The sequence below is a fragment of the Sus scrofa genome, chromosome 3 (assembly GCF_000003025.6).
Source record: "Sus scrofa isolate TJ Tabasco breed Duroc chromosome 3, Sscrofa11.1, whole genome shotgun sequence".
Taxonomy (NCBI): domain Eukaryota; kingdom Metazoa; phylum Chordata; class Mammalia; order Artiodactyla; family Suidae; genus Sus; species Sus scrofa.
In genome coordinates this window covers 106,117,853-106,139,543 of record NC_010445.4, presented here as the reverse complement: position 1 = coordinate 106,139,543, position 21,691 = coordinate 106,117,853, and the positions used below count along the sequence as shown (strand labels likewise).

The following is a 21,691-nucleotide window of genomic DNA, read 5'->3' as shown; positions in this document are numbered from 1 at the left end:
TCAGATGTTCATAATACTATTCCTAATCTCCCCTGTCAGGAATGCTGAGGGCCTTTTCCACTCTCCTCCAGCCCTTAGTGACTTATGGTATATCACATATGCTGTCATGATCATTTCTTGGCCTTTTGGCTTGGACAGCTATGCGTGGCACCATCTCCTGCATTCTCTATTTGTGTATTTGTCTTGCATCTCCTACTAGGTTACAGACTGTTCAGCTCTCTGCTTTTTTTATGTTGTTTATGTATCTACCTCAGCATTTTGGATTATCCCTTGAACAAACAGAGTCACAAAAGAGTTATTTGTTGAATTCATTGTTATAGGAAGTGTTAAACCAGACAGAGTAGAGTTGCCAGATAAAATACAGGATGCTCAGTTAAATTTGAATTGCAGATGAGCTACATTTTTAGTATAAGAATGTCCTAAATAGTGTATGGCACATACTTTTACTATAAAATTATTTGTGGTTTACCTTAATTCAGAATAACTATTTCGAACTTTTTTAATTTGTGAAATTTGGCAACCCTAAACCAAAAAAATGGTGAGACCTACCCACATAATTTGCAAGGAAATACCAGAAGAAGTGGGAGGAAAATGATAATTGGATCTGTAAGAAATTTTTGACACTGATGTTCCTCTACTGACATTTTAAAAAGAGAAAAGTAGCTTGTACTGTTGTCTTCTCACCTCTCATTTTATTTTCTTTTTTAACAGATGACAATGGAGAGCTGAATAATAGTTATTTGCCAAGAATCGTTCTACTGATGCACCGATGGTATTTATCTTCCACTGAATTGGCAGGAAAACTTCTCTGCATATATCTTTTCAACTACTATGTAATTTTTATAATCATAAATCAAGTTCTGTATTTAGATAGAGTGTCTAACCAAAGCCAGTAAATTAAGATGAATAAACAGTCTTCAGTCAGTTATCCAGCTGTTTTGTGAATATGTATAGATGTCTAGACACAGCAGCTGCATGATTGACCAAAGAGTTGACCATCCATCTGGATGTTTTGGCTCTACTTGAAAATAATCACTAGATACAAAATGAAACAGGAGCTGTAGGCCGAATGTTTCTAACTTGTCTTAAACATTTCTGCTGCCAGTACAATGAAAGAATATTTAACACTGATTCAAGATCTAACTTTCCCTTTTAGGAAGGCAAAATGGTAGACTTAGAGAATACAGTTTAGACATATGGAAATGCCAGCCAAAATAATATGATCTGGCCCAGGCATAAACATCACCTCAATTTTCACATCTTCCCTTGCTGGCAAGACACAAGGAGCAGTCTAACAGTCTTATTGTAATTTGTAGATTGATATTAATTTTAGATTTTCTTCTGATGTAAAAGCAAGAAAAGAAACATAGTTAGAAACCCCATTCTATAATCCGGGCTTTTAGCAGTCCACCGCTTTTGTACATGGTACAGTCCTAAAAGGTGGTTAAAACCCAAATGGCTGAAAATGACTACAAAATAGTCACACATTTTTAAGGAGGTTTCATTCCCTGAGATCTAATGTTTATTAGACAGTCACTAATGTTGGTTCCCACAGTCTCTGGTGGCTTCAAGCCCAGGGCTGTTGCAGAAGAGTGAGAAGCCTTGCAGGGCAGGTCGGGGGAATCTACGAGGGATAGGGTCCACTGAGCGTTATTAGGGCCAGCAGGGCACCTATCTGCTTATTTCAAGCCTCCTCCACTTTCTACTTCTTCCCTCCAGCATCACCTCCAACCTCAGGGCAGAAGGGGATGTTAGAGAGGATAAGGGGACATTCACCCTGAGCAGAGGTTCCCTGGAAGTGAGCAAGATCCTAGTACCTGGTGGTCCAGGGGTTCCACGGGTCCCTCTATTAAAGGGTAGCACATAGAAAAGGATGAGGGGGACTTGACTCAGACTGGCCCTGTCCCTCCTCAGGATCCAAACATTGTCCAAAAAGTGTGCCCATAAACAGCATTCTCATCATTAGTATATTCACTGCTATACAAAACACAAATAGAAAGGGCTATTTAGGCACAGTTAGGTTTAATATCTGAAAGCAAAGATTTTATGAAAGTTGAAACTGCCTGTGAATTAACATTTCTTTAGATTTTCCTCCCTGTGGATTCCTTGCTTATTGCATGGTGTCTGGCATATAGCAGGAGCTCCATAAATATTCATTTAAAAGAGTATGAATAAATAGACTTGAGACTGAATCGCAACACAACCTGTATATTAATATACCCCAAAAGGACATTTTCAAATACTAAAGAAATTAGAGTAGTTATATAAGGCATTATTCTTATATGCACGATCTTTTAGGCTTAAATGGTGCTGCTATGTACTATTGATTTTAAATTATCTATAGTTGGTTGGGGTATATTTGTAATTATAGTTGACAGATGTCACTTGGTAAGTGCCCAGGAAGGTAAAACTAATTTTATAAGTGGCTTCTCTTCCAGAGCAAAAAAAAAAAAAAAAATACATCCCAGAGCAATAATACATTGTATCAATTATTTAGTGCTGATGTCATCAGAACCTACATACCTCCCCACTTCAATGTCCACATAACCCTAATATCCTTAGTATGGCCCTCTTATTAGGAATTCATCTAAACTGATCAAACAGCTGCAGTTCTGTGCAAAGGAAGCAATGCACAAGGATTTTTTCTTTAACTAGTGTACGTACCGAAATGCCAGTGGGGAAAGCTGTGATGAATTTCGATTAAAGATCTGCTACTTCATGAGGTAAATATGTATGAATTTAATTATCATTTCTAGTCCTGGAATTTTTACAGTTTCCTTTTCCCCGAACAGTAGACCCATCTGACAATAGAATCAACCCTCATCTCCCATTCATTGATTTTGTTTAAATTGGCCCTCCTCTGTTCCAGGGGGTAGAATTTCTCTTTCTTGTGGTCTGGAGATTAAGCAGTGGTCAATGTGACTAGGGAGTGGAAGCGTGTCTTAGAAAAAGCTTTCTACTCCCTTACCATACACATTCCCACCTACTTGCCATGAGCTGGGAGAAGCATTGCCTCTCAGCTGTGGTTCTAAAAACAGAGTCAGAAAGAGAGGCTCGGAGTGGGAGTGGTGGGCTTGGGTCCTTGATTGAAGGAGGAAATAGCGGGACTCAGGGTGATGGGGTGGGGATGGGAGAGTGCTAATTTAGGGCATGGCCCTGGAAGCACTGTTAAATGTAATCTGTAAAATGATACAGTAGTTTTCCATAGAGGTCGAGCTTGAAATCTTCCAGCTGTCAGAAATGCCTGATGCCTTTCAGGTACTGGATTCTGAAGTTTCCTGCAGAGTTTAATTTGGACCTTGGTTTGATCCATATGACTGAGGAATTCCGGGAAGTAGCTAGTCAACTGGGATACGAGAAACACGTCAGCCTCATTGACATATCCAGCATGTAAGAGTGGCGCAAGCTTCTTTCAAACCTGAGTTCTCTGTCTGGGGGAGGGCATGGTGATGACCCCACTTGACCTCCATTCGCCCCATCTCAGAATCAAGGTCTGCTTCTCTGAGGAGAGCTTAGCTGCAATGAGCTCAGTCCCAAGGGATGTAGTTTCTCTCTCCAAGCTTCAGTTTCTTTATTTGTAAAGTGGGGATTGTACCTTTCTCATGGGGTTATTCTGAGCATCCAGCGAGTACCTAGAATGATGTGTGAAAACATTTGGCGCATAATAGAGGCTCAGTACCCACTTGCCGAGTCTAGTCTCCTATGCCCTTGCCACTCATTGTGTGGTCTGTGGATCAGCAGCATTGGCATCACCTGGGGGCCAATAAAAATGCAGAATCTCATGCCCCACCCTAAACTTGCTGAATTGGAAACTGCAGCTATTGTTTTTATAGTGGATTTACATTATCCTGTCAATTTCTGCTCTACAGCAAAGTGACCCAGTCGCACATCTGTATACACTCTCTTTCTCATATTATCTTTCATCATGGGAAACTGCATCTTAAGATCCCCAGGTGATTCATATGCTCATGCAAGTTTGAGATGCCCTGTACCTTGGTGCTTCCGAGGTCAGCCTGAGGCTATACAAATGTTGACCGGTTGTGTCATGAACTAGTTAGCTCAGTGATCAGGAACTTGGTAATAATTAGGCCAGCATTCTATATTGATTAGTTAACTTTGCAGACAAAACTATTTTAGGGCCCTAACTATGGTTATCCATATTGCAAATATATGCTCTTGTGTCCTAGGCATTCATACTCTAGTCTCTTTTTTTAGAATATTTATTCAAGAGTGATCAATGGTGAGCTATCCAGGAATTACTAAGGATGTTGTTAAAAATACCGATTATTGGAGTTCCCGTCGTGGCGCAGTGGTTGACAAATCTGACTGGGAACCATGAGGTTGCAGGTTCGGTCCCTGGCCTTGCTCAGTGGGTTAAAGGATCCGGCATTGCCGTGGGCTGTGGTGTAGGTTGCAGACGCGGCTTGGATCCCGCGTTGCTGTGGCTGTGGTATAGGCTGGTGGCTACAGCTCCGATTCAACCCCTAGCCTGGGAACCTCCACATGCCGCGGGAGCAGCCCTAGAAAAGGCAAAAAGACAAAAAAAAAAAACAAAAAAAAACCCGATTATTCAGATTATTAATTCCTAGTAGATGAGAATCTCTGATAGTGAGGTCCAGGCCTCTGTCTTTAGATCAAGCTTTTCAGATAATCCATATGCTGCTGAAATGGGAGAACCAGATTTTGGCAGTTTCCATCACTATCTATAAATTGATAAGGTCCAAAATTTATATATCTAGCCTTAACCTCTCCCTTATGATCCAAACCTTACCAGTCACAAGAAGGACCAAGTAAGAGATTCTGGATGGATCAGTGTAAACGCACCCTGTCTAGTAAAACAATTCAAAGTTTATGTTCTATTGGCAATGGGTCAGTGGTTTTCTCTTCAAGTAGGAAAGACAGGGAGTGTATTTTGCACAAGCCCCTGGAAGCAGGCCAAGAGTTACAGAGTCAGTAGGTTAATAACTTCCATTGAGTAAAATGGGCTTTCAGCACATTGACCAGACTCACTCTTCTTTTATAGCCCTTCCTATGACTGGATGAGAAGAGTCACACAGAGGAAAAAAGTATCCAAGAAGGGAAAAGCCTGTCTGCTGTTTGACCATCTGGAGCCCATTGAATTGGCCGAGCACCTCACTTTTCTGGAGCATAAATCGTTCAGAAGGATCTCAGTAAGAAACTGGACGTTTATTCTTCCAAGGATAACAATCGCGATGCCAGCTTTCCCAAGAGCTGCATTTTCATCCTCTGCAGTGTTGGCAGCTTCTGTTACTGTGCTCCACTGGAAAAGTGCCCTTAATTCACAGGAACAATCCCTTTTAACCAAAGATAAATATTATCATGTCTTTATTTTATGGCTCAGGAGCTATATTTCTGTCGCTGTTTTCAATGTCTCCTTTCATAGGATTAAAGCATGATTTTCTAAATACTCAATGGAGATTGAACCATTCCAGGTTTATTTAGCTCCATTGATTTCTCCCAAGTGAACATGTTTGGCTGAGCCTTTCATTTAGGGGGGGAAGCAGTATTTATTTAGTTTGGGATTTGTATAAATGCCTAATAATGGGTATAGGTTAAAAATAGGAATTGTTGGCTTTCAGGAGAATCTCAACGTCAGAGTCTTTCCCAGAGATGGAGATCCGGGATTCAATTTTTCTTTCCTACTCTATCTGCACAGAGTTCCTTTTCTACATCCCTCTTCTTCCTAACTGAGATCTCTTCCTAGTCATCTACCCACTATCCACTTGTTATGATATTTACACAGTGGTTCACAGTTAGCTCTTGTTTTTGTCTCATCAAGCTCTAGGGAAGTCAGTTCTCCTTCTTTTCCAAGCTGCCAAAAAAATGAATTACGTTATTGCTTGCAAAGATGAACATGAGGTTAGAAGTATGGATTTCTGAAAGATTGATTATTTTTGCTAAGGAATCCTACTTGGAGAGGACTCACCCACAAGGCCATGTGAGGGACTCTCTTGCTCTGTTTGTATGCTAGAAGGCTCCTATGTATCTCATGACACTCATGCTGACTTCCATTTTGCAATAGTGGCCTTACTTTGAATACTATTTTTTTCTCAAAAAAAAAAAAAAACTTTGCAAACTTCTTCTGACTTGAAATTATGATACTTATATTCATTTCCTCTTCTTTACTGTGTACCATTGTATCTTGAACTTGCCTGACCATTGATGTCACAAATAGTGGGTGAAAAATAGAAATTCTAGGAGTTCCCTGGTGGCCTGGTGAGTTAAAAATGCAGCATTGTCACGACTGCGGCTTAGGTCACTGCTATGATGTGAGTTCGATCCCTGGCCCAGGAACTTCTGCATGCCACAGGTGTGGGGGAAAAAAACAGTAGTAATCCATTAGGTCAAATGTGTTCCCCAAAACCATTTTAGCAAATGCTCCAGGTGGATCTTATGATCCAGCAAATTTCAGACTTACTGGAATATGACTTTGAGTCTTATTCCTTCCTCCCCCAGCCAACACTCTGGTGTCTAATGAGTGTGTGCCTGTGTATGGAGGAGTGAAATGCAACAACATAACATGTTAAAGGTATTCAAACTTGTAAGAGGCCATTAATAAATGTGAAGTAAAAGAAATTATTATGCTGTGGTGAAACATCATCTCACTTCTTCCATGCAACATTCTAATTTCTGATTTTGCAAAGACTCCATTGTAATTCAGAGTCTCTGAATCTTCCTTTACTAGTTCACTGATTACCAAAGCTATGTCATCCATGGCTGCCTGGAGAATAACCCAACCTTGGAGAGATCTATTGCTTTATTTAATGGAATCTCTAAGTGGGTCCAGTTGATGGTTCTTAGCAAACCAACCCCTCAGCAAAGGGCAGAAGTCATCACAAAGTTTATCAATGTTGCCAAGGTATGTATGTCTATTAATTAGACCGGGGTTCTCAAAGGATTCTAGATATTTCTTCACTCTATTGAGAAATGGCATTGAGGAAATTTGGGGTTCACAATATAAAAGCCAATTTAACTACCCATAAATGTCTAATGAACAAATCATACGTCTGTCATGCAAAAAGATTGCTTTTAACCGGAAATACTTGGAAGCATTTAATATAGCTATTTTTTTATGAAATGACTAATACATTTTTCTAGTGGATTTCATTTGTACCTTGTTTCAAATTGATATTACCTTTTCTACATCCTTGTTATTAAAATTGTACATGACTTCCATCTGTAAGTCGAAAAGATCTGTAGAGTTCAAAAATTGTTACCAAGTATTGAAGTTAACATTTTTTTTATTGCAGAAGCTCCTTCAGCTCAAAAATTTTAACACCCTGATGGCTGTGGTGGGAGGCCTTAGTCATAGTTCCATTTCCCGGCTCAAAGAGACCCATTCTCATCTTTCTTCAGAAGTTACCAAGGTACAGCGGATCGGATCATAATCTCAAGAGAAAATTCATTTGTACATTGTTTAGAGATAGGATGATCCTAATAAATATCACTCAGAGTGGGAAAGATTTCTTCTTAGACAACAGGAGGTTACACATGGGGATAAAAGAGGGAAGGAATAGCCATACCAACCGGGAAAAGAGGTTTAGAGGTGGCAGCAAGTGTCCCAATAGGAATGCTTTGAACACTATTAACATTTTGTAGGTGCAGATCTTCAAAAATATGCATTTGGTGCTTTCTGTGTGATAGGCATTGTGACACATGGAGGTTTCAAGGCAAATAAGACAGAAATTGTTCCTACCCTCCCCACCTCAGTTGAAGTCACTGAACACCTGCTCTCTTTGTAGCTCTGCATTCAACACAGTAGAAGATGCAAAGGAAGGAGAAGACATGGGTCTTGAATAGAAAGCCCTCAGATTTATAGCTGAGTTTTCAGGAACAACAACAACAAAAGCAATGGTCATTTCCCAAACCGAACTTTTTCTGCCATGTGTATTTACGCACTACGATAATAATGTTTTCTTATTGAGCAAAAAAGAACATTTCATCCTTATGAAAAGATTTCCTCACAAGACTGCACTTTGCTATATAGGTCAGGATATTTTCAGCTATAAATTAAAAAGAAAAACACCTTGAAATTACTTAAACAATAAGGAAATGAATTGTCTTAAATACCTGGAAGGCCAGAGGCAGGGCCAGCTCCAGGCACGGCCTGATCAGAGCTCTGGCTCTGTTGCTCTGTATTCCTCTGAGCATCCGTTTTTTTGTTTTTGTTTTTATTTTTCACCGGAATGGCTTCCCTCCTGATTGGGCTTTCTGCAGCAATAGGAAAATTACACTCCCTTGTTTATGAAAGTTGAAGAGAGGAGGAACTTCTTTCTTCAGTTCTACCTCCATGGAATTAAAGAGCTTCTTTTTTAGACAGATTAGACCATCTCAAATCACATGCCCACCCCTGAGTCATTAACATTTTACAGAGGAATACAATGTATTGATTGGCTTAACTCTGTGTTCTTGAACCAATCACAAGCTAGAGGGATGGAATTATGATGATGGTAAGTCAGAACCCATCCTTGGACCTAGGTTTGGAAATAACTCCCTCTGAGCCACATGGGCTGCTTTGGAAAAGAGTAGACTGATCAAAATTAGGGTCTATTAAGAAGGTCTGGATGCTGTTAGGCAACTAACAATAACTTGTCTAAATAAACAGAAGAATATAAACCACAGAAGCATTGCTGTCTGACTTCAAACACTGTGTCCATTCCAAGTAAACAGGGGTTCATTATGTGTTTAATTTTCCTTTAGATCTATACTGAATTTCAAGCAAAGAGCAAAACATATTTTAAATATTATGAAGAATAAGAATTCAATGGAGGCTCATAGAGGCCTGGAACTACCAGTGTGCCTTCAAAAATTATTTATTTTGAACTCCGCTTTCTTGTAGAAGAGGAGACTACGGCCCTCCAAAGTGAAGTGACTTGCTTAAGGTCACCCTACTAGTTAGTGGCAGAGTCCAGAACCACAACTATCTCACACCTGTTCTTATCCCATACTGTCCCAGAGCAACCTTCAAGTTCTATCTCGAATGTGACTTTCTTGGGACAACTAGGAAATTTTAATATAGCACATAACTTTAACATAATACAAGGAACTTGTATTTGTGGGTTGTAATAGTGCCATAAATTACAAAGTACATATATATACTTGATGCTCTTCAACATCTCAGCATCCTGCCTGGTAGGTAGGCAGAGGTGTGGGCTCTTTCTGTTTTGCAGCAGAATGAAACAGGCTTAGTACATTTTCCTAGCTTTTCTTTTTCCTGATTAATATTTCCCTGCATCAATGTTGGTGCAATTGATACTTCTCTCAGTAGCCAAGGAATTTCCTAGCCACACACTGTTGGGCCTGGGGGTGGGCAGAAGGGAAGGCTGTTTGAAAATTCTACGTTTCCCTCTGTTCCCAGAACTGGAATGAAATGACGGAGCTGGTCTCCTCCAACGGCAATTACTGTAATTACCGCAAGGCCTTTGCCGACTGCGATGGCTTCAAAATCCCAATCCTTGGCGTCCACTTGAAAGACTTGATAGCTGTCCATGTCATTTTCCCAGACTGGACGGAGGAGAACAAAGTGAACATTGTGAAAATGCATCAGCTCTCCGTTACCCTGAGTGAACTGGTCTCCCTGCAGAATGCCTCTCACCACTTAGAACCCAACCTGGATTTGATCAACTTGCTCACGGTAAGTCCAAGGAGCTGGAGTCTGTGCTAATAGCTTCTACACTTCACTTCCCAGGGGATCCATCATCAATTCACAGTGAGGGTGGGTGGGGGGATTGAATTCAGGGTCAGTAAGTAGAGGGGAAGAAATCTCAAAGGAGGAAGAGAGGAGTTCCCTTTGTTGCTCAGTGGGTTAAGAACCCAACATAGTATCCGTGAGAATGCAGGTTTGATCCAAGGCATCACGCAGTGGGTTAAGGATCTGGTATTGCTGTGGCTGTGGGATATGCTGGCAGCTGCAGCTCTGATTCCACCCCTAGCCTAGGAACTTCCATATACTGCAAATTCGGCCATTAAAAAAAAAAAAAAAAAAAAAAGATGAACACAAGGGAGCCCCCACTCAGAACCACTGTAACTTGAGACTCTAGTCTCTGAGCAAAGAAAATTCCAGCTTCAAGTGGCCCAGTTTCTGCCCCTCAGCACCCACTTCTGGAGTTCTTACAGAAACCCTCCAACCCTGTCCTCAGTGCCTCACAGTCCAGCATCACACTCATCTCATTCATCACCTCCTTTTCTGTGTCCTCAACTCTTCAGCTTCTCCTGATCCTCATGCAGGGCTGTGAGTGAGTGAAGCACGGACCTCCTTTGTGATCCCCCACCCCCCTCCCCCAGCAACTTTCCCAAACTGCCTGATGCAGTTCCCAGTCTGGTGTTCGAGGCCCTTCAGGATGTGTTTTCTGACTATCTCCTCAAGTGTCATCACCCTATCCCACATCACACCTGCCTTTGAGGAATATGAGACTTTCCACCATGAATTGCTCTCTGCTGCTTTCTGGCCCTTGCCTTTTCTTGGAAAATCCCTTCCTTATCCAAAAGCCTCTCTCTTTCTGGAGCATTCTCTCTTTCCTGCCAAAGCAGTAATGCACATGTCACATGGATTGCCCTTGCATGCTGTACTTTTTTAACTGTAGGAGGTATCACTTGATAGGGTTTTTTTTTTTTTTTCTGTTTACCAGCCTTATTTATCACATGTCCCCAGCACCACTCACAGAGCCTGGCATATTTAGGAGCTCAACAAGTGAACTGAATGCTGTATTTAGGAATGATGTGGGTCAGAAGAAACTTACCTACAGCTCATGCTTTTTGGCATTTGAGGCACACATCATTAGCTGACCTCCAGGTCCAAGTACTTTTAGACACACAGGTGTGTAGAAGAGAATATTTCCCACTGGCTGCTTTTTCGGTGCGGTGGGGGGGGTGTGTGTGGGAGAGGCATAAGCAAATTCTCTTACCCTTGCTTAAACAAATGGAGGAGCAACTTCCTTGTTTGGGTTTATAACACTGTAGCATCTGAAACTTGGCTGCAATACTGAATTGACTACTTTCCTCCAATGTCCATGGGAAATGCAAACAAGAACCCTTTGAAGGGCTAAATCCTCTAGGACTGCTGCCTTGGAATAAGTGCGGTTCCTAGACCTTCTCACAAACTGTTCCTAGAACACATAATTGTTGACTAAAGAATAGGACTACCCTAGGTGTAGGCAGTAATGGCAGTTGCACTCTTAGTATAAAGCAGAAGTGGCTGACACAGAAACAAAAATCTCTTGGGAGTTTGTGTGATAAATAGTAAACACACATTCTCTGTTCGTGGGGGTGGGAGATAGGGGGAGGACCTCACAATAATCCAGGCACCTGCATTTATTAATCATTTGCCATGTAAATTTGTTGCCATGAATAAGTGACTAGAGTTTCAGCCCCAATCAGACTGTAAACCCACAGACACAGGTGATGTCTGCCGACCAGTCTCAAGTGGTAGCCTAGGTTTCAAGTGTCTATGTTGAGACTGTCTCCATGAGGTGAGGGGTAACTTCACAGAGCAGGTACCTACATATGGGCAATTTCTCATCTAGATAAAAGATAATGATGGAGTAGGGAGCATGAATTGTAAATGCAGCAAGCAACAATGTGACATATTTAGAGAAATATTGAGGGGTTTTGAATGAAATTTGGGGGTTATAGATGGAATATTTGAACTCTAGAAATAAAAGCAAAAAATAATTCCTCTTTGCTAAGAAGGAAAAAAGAAAAAGACTCTGTCTCTCTATCTCTTTCTCCCAGGTATTGAAGGAAAATTTAGAAGCCACCAAGTACCATATTTAGTAACAAAAGTGTTATATAGTATAGTGTAGTGTAGTGTAGTGTAGTGCCAGGAGTCCCAGATGGGAGAGACAGCTTCTAGCCCTGCCTCTGCAGTTACTTAGCTTTGTCTCCTTGCCAACTAGCCTTGACTTTGGATTTTTTTCCTAAAGGGTTTCTTCCTCATATATGAGGTCTCATCCAGCTCGAAACTTCTGTGGTTCTAGATGTAAGGATGTAGGGAATGGCAAGACTTGGGAATAAGGAACCAAGTGTCATCCTGATTCTGTAGTTCCAGTCCAGTGGCTCATCAAGATGGCACAGTCCCTCATATGCATGCAATCATCACGCCAGCTTCTATTGAGAACCAAGAGCCTTCCTCTCTCCCCACAGCCAAGGAGAAAGTTCAGTACACTCATTCCTCCTGGCCACAGGTGTATTCACGTCCCCCGAATGAGAATGGAAGAGACTCCAGGAAGGTGTTCGCTGGAGCCCATTGAGCATTTCATGAACCACAAACTTTTGGGGATTAGAACTGTGTGGTTACCTGCAGCTGCAGGTCATTCTTAATGACAGCATTTGAAGAGGTGAATCATTTTGCCCCAAGAGACCTAGGTCAAGTCCCTGCCTGAAGTGACTGTATCTGTCATGGCCCCAGGAAGCTGATATATGATATATACGATTGAGAGCCATGTAAGAAAGTAAAGGAGAACTTTTAAGTTAAAATCAATAATTACAGGAGTTCCCGTTGTGGTGCAGTGGTTAACGAATCCGACTAGGAACAATGAGGTTGTGGGTTTGATCCCTGGCCTTGCTCAGTGGGTTAAGTATCTGGTGTTGCTGTGAGCTGTGGTGTACGTTGCAGATGCGGCTCAGATCCCGCATTGCTGTGGCTGTGGTGTAGGCCGGTGGCTACAGCTCCAAGTAGACCCCTAGCCTGGGAATCTCCATATGTTGCGGGAGCGACCCTAGAAAAGGCAAAAAAAAAAAAAAAAGAGACCAAAAAAAATTCAATAATTACAAAACACCCACTCTATGCAGTAGGCTGTATAGCAATACTTGAACTTTCTATAATAATTGATTAGTTTTCACACCTCAGTAGACTCTCACACATACCCTGTGATGTAGCGTGGTCAGAGGGTATAATATTACTCCTGCCCCTTCCTATCCTGTTTTAAAAATGAAGAAACTAAGATACGTAAGGGACAAAAAGCTTGCAAATAGCAAACTTCTGATCTAGGTTTGGGGTGCTCTCTCTCTCGCTCTCTCTGAGTCTTTCTCTTTCGCTGGTGGACATTTACTCTGTAATGTGGGAATATTGCTGACATTTATTTTATTTTACATCTATGACAATAAAATCTCTCTCCCTATTCAAGGGTGTGTAAAGAAAGAATTACAAAACAAAGTCTATGAGAGCAGGGACTATGTTTGCCATTTTTATCACTGTAACCTTAGCCACCTGAATGTCTCTGAGCACATGAAGGAAAGGGACCCACACCACCGAACTGGCGGGATTTGGGTTGTTCCCCTTTTCAAGGAAGATCTGGAGAAGATATTTTCCATTGTGATTCCAGTTCATGTAACCAGAAGCTTTCAAAGCTGATGCTTCTTGTTTTATGGTATATGAAATAGTATGGTTTTTTCACAGTATTTTTAGATCTATCAGTTTTACCATTCTGAGTATATGCAAATAACTGGAAATCCCCTGTATTTTTACAATAGCAGAAGAAGAAGGAGGAGGAGAAGGAGAAGGAGGGGGAGGAAGGATTGCAAAAATGAATGGTGAATGGAGATAGTTTGATGACCAAGTCTTTTATTTTATAATTCTCCATGCAAAGGCAGTCTTAATCATAAGATACAGAGCAAGTTCATAGCCATCTTTGCCGGTAGGCTTGGATGTATAAGCTATAACCCGAAACAGTGACTCAGAACATTTTTCTGAAACAACCAAACTTAAAATAGGTTAGACACAAATAAACCTTTTTGAAACCCCTTTTACAAGCTGCCTAAATTATGTAAAAGGTGCATAGGAAGAAGAACAGGTCACTCTGCAGGGCCGTAAAGCCCAGTAGAGATCCGAGAATGCAAGTAGGATTATGGCTGGTAGAGCAGAAAGAGGGCAGGAGTAACCCAGAAGGCAGCTTTGCATTCATGGATGCGCCCAATGTCATTCAGCTGCTGCATTGATTGACCACAGGAGCCAACCCTGCCGTTTCCATCTGTGTGGCCTTCTAAACAAACCCCATAGGATACATATTAGCTCATTTACTCTTCACAACAGTCCTAGGAGGGAGCTCTTATTGAGGATTCCCATTTTACAGATCAAGAGACAGACTCAAGAAGGTTAATGACTTGCCTAAGTTCATTCTGGTTGGGTATTCTGGCACTGCTGTCATCTCCTCTCCAGCTGATGCCAGTGCCATCATGAGAGGAGGAGTCAGGAGGATGGGAATATACTCATCAAATCCCAGATCAACTCCTGATAACAAGGAATTCAGAAGGAAGAAGGCACTCTGTTTTCTATTCACAGGCCAAGTCTGCAAACTAGGACTGGCACTGCAGAATGGAAAAAGACAGATGCGCTGTCTACTTTCATGAGGCTTAGAGACCAGCTGAGTCTTCTATTGTGGGATTTGCAAAATGGTGGGCAACTGCTCATGCCAGATGTGTTTGATTTGGCCCACATGGAATATAAAAAGTTTTCGTTATCAGTTGCCGGGGTCTAACAATAGGAATATTTTATATAAAACACCAGATTTCTGACTTCTCTTGACAAACGAGAAGATGTGGTAATTGTTTGTCAGATGGACAACAGTTTTCCTTAGCTGAGTAGGGAATGTCTCCCATTCATCAGAGATCACACCTCTCCCTGTTGCTTCCCTAACCCAGAGGGCCTGTGTCCTGTTAAAGTCCACTTATTTTTTACAGTAATTTTTATTTTTACCCATTATAGCTGGTTTATACTGTTCTGTTAATTTTATACTGTACAGCAAGGTGACCCAGTTACACATGCATGTATACATTTTTTTCCTCACATTATTGTGCTCCATTATAAGCGACTAGATATAGTTCCCAGTGCTGTACAGCAGGATCTTATTATCGCTTATCCATTCCAAAGGCAGTAGTCTGCATCTGTTAACCCCAAGCTCCCAATCCATCCCACTCTCTCCTCCTCCCCCTTGGCAACCACAAGTCTGTTCTCCAAGTCCATGAATTTCTGTTTTGTGGAAAGGTTCATTTGTGCCATATATTGGATTCCAGATATGATATCATATGGTATTTGTCTTTCTCTTTCTGACTTACTTCACATAGTATGAGAGTCTCTAGTTCCATCTATGTTGCTGCAAATGGCATTGTTTTGTTCTTTTTTATGGCTGAGTACTATTCCATTGTGTATATGTACCACATCTTCTTAATCCAATCATCTGTCAATGGACATTTAGGTTGTTTCCATGTCTTGGCTTTTAAATTCCACTTATCATCACAATTTTTCTTATTGTTGAGCTAAGAACAAGTTAATCACATCTGCAAAACTCTTTTACCAAATACATTGTTATACCAGTGTCTCTCTCTATCACAATATCCCTTTTATGCCTCTCCCTTCACTCTTTCATGTAGTGGCTGGTTCCTAAAAGCATTTGTTTGTGACCTGAGGATAGTTCCTGTCCTGCCCAAAGGCAGGGCCCCAGGAGGTAGAAGTGATTGCTGTGCAAGGAAAGGTAGATAATAGTGTGCTTTCTTTGTGAACAGTATTTTCATGATCTGAAATGATACTACAGCGATTTTGTAGTAAAGTCAATTTTATTATGTAATAGGAAAAAACCTTTATTTTTATTATTATTTTTTTTTATGGCTGCATCTGCAGCATATGGAAGTTTCAGGCTAGGGGACCAATGAGAGCTACAGCTGCAGCCTAGGCCACAGCCACTGCAATGCCATATCTGAGCCACACCTGCACCTCTGCTACAGCTTGCAGCAACACCAGATCCTTAACCTACTGAGTCAGGCCAGGGATCCAGTCTGCATCCTCACAGAGACAACGTCGGGTCCTTAACTCGCTGAGCCTCAATGGGAACTCTGGAAAAAAGACCTTTAGATGGTAAAGAGTAGGTAAAGCAATATATGACCATACATATGAATTCCTTAATTTAAATGTTGTATTTAGTAGCTAGAGTAGTGACTAGAATGGTCCCTGGCACATATTAGATGACCAATAAATATTTATTGAATGAATGATTAAAAAATAATGATTTATAATACCAGATTCTTTTTAAAATGATATAGAACAAAAAAGTAAATCCTTGAAAGAGATCCTTTGCTTCTGAGTTTCCTCTTGCTTTCTTCTTTTCCCTCTCATTCCACACCTATACACATCAAGCATATATCTTACAGACAAAATATGTTAAAGGAAAATTTTCACATTTACCATCAGAGAAAGGACAGGGCACCTGATTCTTTTCCCTGCCAGTGGAATCGTGTGATTCCTCAGCTGTCTTAACATTGAAGGTCATGGGTGTGAATTATCCAGCCTTATTTTAAGGCTATGACTTCTAGTTTAGGTGGATGGGACCAAGCATTCTAAGGTGTTACATATTTTATCCACACTGGTCAATCTTGTCTAAGTTATCATTCCTGCCTACTCTGATCTTTCTCTCTGTCTTTATTTGCCCAAGGCCCCCTCAGTTTGGTCGCAGCTTTCAAGTTCCTCTGTGAATCCATCCTGATCATTTCTGCCTTCAGTGGCCCCCACACATAATTTTTAAAAAAGTAATTGTAACAGGTACAATAATAACTATAATGTTAATACCACCAGATTACTGAGATTTCGCTGTGTACCAGGTTTTGTGTGAGGTACTTGACATGCATTATTTCATTCGAGCCTGTTAAAAATTCAGTTATATGGGGCTTTTGTGGTCATTCCAGTTTTATAGAAGGGGAAACCTGAATGTCAGAGAAGAAAGAACTTACTCAAGGTCACAGAGCTAACCAGTGCAGGCTCGGAATTTGAACTCAGGCCAACCATTCTCCAAAACCTCTCCCTCATGCTTTATACGCTGCCTCCCTGAAAAATTCCTAGAGCACTTAGAGTGGGGCAGTTGACTTCACATTTACCGTGTGTTGCCTTTTGTTGATATGAACATATTTCTTTGTGTTCAGGGTCCTGTATATTCAAATCAATTGTCAGGCCCTTGAGGGCAGGATATATCATTTTGTATCTCCAGAACTTAGCACAATGCCCTGAAATAATAGAAACCTATTAATTGCTCCTTTATGTCTACAGTGCTTTAATCAAACCTGTAAGACAACCTTTATTTCATTTCCGAGTCTTATTTAATGCACCTGCCCCTGGTCCTAGCCTGTAACCATCAAGGATCCCTTATCTCTAGCTCATTGCCTGGTGCTTACAAGCTGCTCAATAAACATTATTGAGAAATTGAGTCAGTGGTCCTTGTTGATGCTGACGACCACACTAGGTTTAATTTTTTTCTCTTTTAAACTTCATTTTTCACCTCTATATGCTATCTTTTTAATGTTCCAGGTTCACTCAAATTATTTGACATTGAGCTTAAGCATTCAGTTTGGAAAAATTTCAGCAATGTAAATACATAAATGATTCAATGTTCTTATTTGTCCCTTCTAATTTTTTGTAGCTTTCTCTGGACCTCTATCACACAGAAGATGATATTTACAAACTGTCACTGGTGCTGGAGCCTAGAAATTCTAAATCGGTAGGTATTGGTATTGTTTTCTCTCTAAGGATTAGTGACAAATGCCATTTTTTGTCTTTTTCAATAATTGGCCATCACAGTAGTGCTTTGTGATCTAAAGACTGAAGAATTTAAAAATCTATATTCACCTCATTTTACCAATGGAACAGCTTAGCCCTGACAGTTTGAGAATTATTTCTTCACATTAGAGGCTAATAAAGAACATCATTTCCAATTACTCTGTTATATTATTTCTTCTATGTGTTGTGTTCCCTCTGAGAACTCACCTATAATACAGAATAACGACAACAAAAAAGGAGCAATACTTCATCCTAACATTAAAGATCATTCAGACCCTTCCAGGCTTTTTTTAAAAAGCCCATTCAAAATAAAATTAAATCTAATAAATTTTAAATACCCTGGTTATAATTCACAAATTTCTCCTCTAATGATTGATTCAGATCAGAATTTCAATAAAACATTGGATATTCTCCCTTAATTGATAACTGACTCGCAGTAAAAAAAAAGAATGAGTTGAAGAAATTGCATTAATGAATGTACACTGCTCATTACTTTTAGCAAGTGGACTGTAGCTCAGATATGTTTTGCACTAATGAAAAATTATCTGCATGAATTGAAACTTATGCCATAAAAAAAGAACAAAATAATGCTATCTGCAGCAACATGGATGGAACTAGAGACTCTCATACTGAGTGAAGTAAGTCAGAAAGAGAAAGACAAATACCATATGATATCACTTATATCTGGAATCTAATATAGGGCACAAATGAACCTTTCCAGAGAAAAGAAAATCATGGACTTGGAAAACAGACTTGTGGTTGCCAAGAGGGAAGGGGAGGGAGTGGGGTGGTTGTGGAGCTTGGGGTTAATAGATGCAAACTATTGCCTTTGGAATGGATTAGCAGTGAGATCCAGCTGTGCAGCACTGGGAACTATGTCTAGTCACTTATGATGGAGCATAATAATGTGAGAAAAAAGAATGTATACATGTATGTGTGACTGGGTCACCATGCTGTACAGTAGAAAAAAAATTATATTGGGGAAATAACAATTTTTAAAAATTTTTAAAAAAGAAATTTACAATGAGGATGAGGTTGCATGTTGAAGGAAAATTTTCTCTCTGCTTCTTATACTGATATCCTGAGATTGGTTTTCTTGTAAAGATCTCACGTGTTAACCTCCGTACCAGTTGAATTCTGTGGTGCATTGTCAGCAACTCTAACCCCTAATTCTGTCCATCTATTAATATCTACTGCAATTTCAGAATTGCATCGAACTGAAAGAGGCAGAATGACTGTGAATACTGTTCACAGTGAAGGCCAGGTGGGAGGGCATGAACTTGAGTCTAAGTCAGGTGACCAGGTAGCACCCGTTCTTAAAATAATGAGGGTGATGGTTCCATCAGTACATTCCCCTCCCTGCCAGTCCCAAGAGGCCCATCTCCTCAGGACACTGCAGAATGAAGCCACATGGGAAGATACAGCATAGGCAGAGGGAGGTGTTAGGACCAGACTCTTCAAAGTTAGCATGACAAAGAGAGAGCAAGAAAGAAAGATAATGTTACTGTAAAAAGGAATGTGTAAGCTCCTCCCTCAGTCCCTAGCTTTGGTGTGATGAAGCTGGCATGGTGTGGTAAGCTGTATTATACCCACACACCCAGCATTTCCACCTCCTGACGCCTTCCTTTACCTGTAACCTGGCACCTTACTTGCTACCTGTTGGTTGTTGGACGTCTGTCAGATCGTAGTCTATATGTTATCTCGTTATCTCTGTGAAGGAGAGTCTGGTGAGTGCAGTTGTCTTAAACGGACCCCACAGCCAGTATGTAGGAGAATTGGGATTTGTCTCAGGACTGTCTGCCTTCATTACCTGTGCTTTTTCCTACAGTGTGATACTGCTCATCATTTTCCCACCACCCCTTGTTCAGAAACAGTGTAGGAATGACCATTTTAGCACACATATCTGATTTGTGCCCTTCAGATTTACTTTATTTGAGGATCAAGTTTTGCCAATTTTAGGAGACTTTCCATCCAATATAAAAGCTTTATTTTTATCTCTTCTAAAAGCAGCTTTCAAAGCCTTTTCCAAATGCTGAAAGCCCATGAATCTATGAAAACACATTTCTCAATCCCTTTCTGTCTTTGCTCTAAGTAGAATGTCATTCTATTTTGTATTTAGTGTTTGACGCCTGCTAGTAACTCGAGAACAATTTCCAGTCAGGATTGTATTACCAGGAGCCTGTACCTTTGATGTCCTTGCAGTTGTCACTGTCTGACCTCACCTAGTTAATCCCGGAGCTTCTCAATGTTTTGTGTTCATGGGACCCCTAGTGCCTCACTATTTTTTGGTGTTTTACTTTGTGTCTCTGTCTTTTCAGGCCACCTTTAGGTCAAAAGAAATACCTGGGCATTACTGTTTGAACTCAGTGGTAATAAACCCAACTACTATCCATGAGGGTGTGGTTTCGATCCCTGGCCTGACTCAGTGGGTTAAGGATCAGGGGTTGCCATGAGCTGTGGTGTAGGTTGCAGACATAGATCAGATCTGGCTTTGCTGTGGCTGTTGCTGTGGCCAGCAGCTACAGCTCAGATTCAACCCCTAAACTGGGAACTTCCATATGCCACCAGTGCAGCCCTGAAAAAAAAAAAAAAAAAGAAAGAAAAAATACCTAACAGATCTACTTATAGGATAGTTAGGTCCGAGCAACTAAATGTGAATGAATATTGATGTTGTAGTGACTTGGTACCCACTTGAAAAAATAACACACATTGAAAAAATGTATTTCATTCTTAAATAACTACAATGACTCACTAGTGGACATGTGTATCTGTTGGGCACTGTGCAATTTCTTAAGTCTTGGAATCTGAACCAGATTGGATACTGTCACCATTATTGCTTGTTCCACATTGATTTTTTGCTTCACAAAGATATGTGTCATTAATAGAAACATAGCATGATCAAATGGGTGAATTGTGAATTACTTCAAGCTGGTAGTTTGTGTGATATCTGACAAACATTGAGTATTGCTTGGAAGTTTAAAATATTTTTGGTACCCCTCTGAGTGCCTCACTGCATAGTTTGGAAACCGAGGGTTTAATCCTTTATTACATCAACATAATGACAGGCTCAATTGAAAGAGCTGAGATGTATGAGTGGTAGTATGAGTATGTGTGAGCATGTGTATAAGAGAGAGACTACGTGTGGGGGTGACCATATTTCAGATGGCAGGTAATTTTGCATCCTGTTGGTAGTCCATAGGATTACAGAAACCCACTTCAAAATATTAGTAGGGGCTTAAACCAGTAGTTAGACCTCAATTCCTCTTGCAAAAATGTTTATCTGCAATTTGGTATCAAATAAAAAATGTGCTGGAGTTCCCTGGTAGCTCCTCAGATTAAGGACCTGGCATTGTCACTGCCATGGTCAGGTTACTCTTGTGGTGTGGGCTCAGTCCCTGGCCCCAGAACTTCCACATGCTGCATTCATAGCCAGAAAACAAAAATTGCTAATACAGATGTGTATGGGTGCCACAGCAAAAATATTTCATCATATGAGAGTCCCAGGGAGACGATACAAAGTACACAGCACTCTTAGCAGCTGGTCTCTCCATAGAATTGTGTTTCATGCTTATGTTGTGTAAACGTGTTAGGCGTTATCTTCTCCACGTTATTAAGTGAAAATGTCTTGCAGGAATGTGGGGGAACCTGTGGAGAAAGCAAGTCACCAAATAGGACTTGAAAAAGCTAATGATTACCAGAACAGTCAAGAAGTGATTAAACATATTAAGAGAGATGCTGGCATCGCTGGTTTAAGGACACAACCTTGGTCAGGCACTGGCACCCACTTACTGCACACACCTACTAACTTATCACTAGCACTAAGTATTAAAGAATTAGATAACTGGTGTTTTATATATTTGGTATTATATAAAAACTGCATGGATTTCTATAGAGCTGTATAAACGTGTTTTAGTATTATTACGGGAACTTGGATAGGATTTTTGGATGAGCTGAAGAAGCAATATTTTTTTATCCATCTAAAAAAATACGATCCAGGCTACTGCCAAAGAAAATGCATTATCCAAACATGCATTTAGTTACAGATTAGATTCCACTGACAAAATATTCCATTAAAAAAATTTCATTGATAGTTGTTTTCCAGACATTTAAGTGCTACCGATATTAACGTGCAAA

At 40.5% G+C, this 21,691-nt stretch overlaps 1 protein-coding gene across 9 annotated transcripts in view; it reads left to right on the top strand.

Moving 5' to 3' along the window:
* RASGRP3 (RAS guanyl releasing protein 3) overlaps positions 1-21,691 on the top strand; it is a 115,247-nt gene that overhangs the window by 74,244 nt on the left and 19,312 nt on the right. For all 9 annotated transcript variants that reach the window (XM_021087646.1, XM_021087652.1, XM_021087649.1 and 6 more), the window contains 8 exons: positions 712-814; positions 2,661-2,723; positions 3,259-3,390; positions 5,024-5,171; positions 6,707-6,880; positions 7,272-7,388; positions 9,380-9,655; positions 17,421-17,498. In XM_021087646.1, the coding sequence (XP_020943305.1) occupies positions 712-814; positions 2,661-2,723; positions 3,259-3,390; positions 5,024-5,171; positions 6,707-6,880; positions 7,272-7,388; positions 9,380-9,655; positions 17,421-17,498 (1,091 nt within the window). The remainder of the gene's footprint in view (positions 1-711; positions 815-2,660; positions 2,724-3,258; positions 3,391-5,023; positions 5,172-6,706; positions 6,881-7,271; positions 7,389-9,379; positions 9,656-17,420; positions 17,499-21,691) is intronic.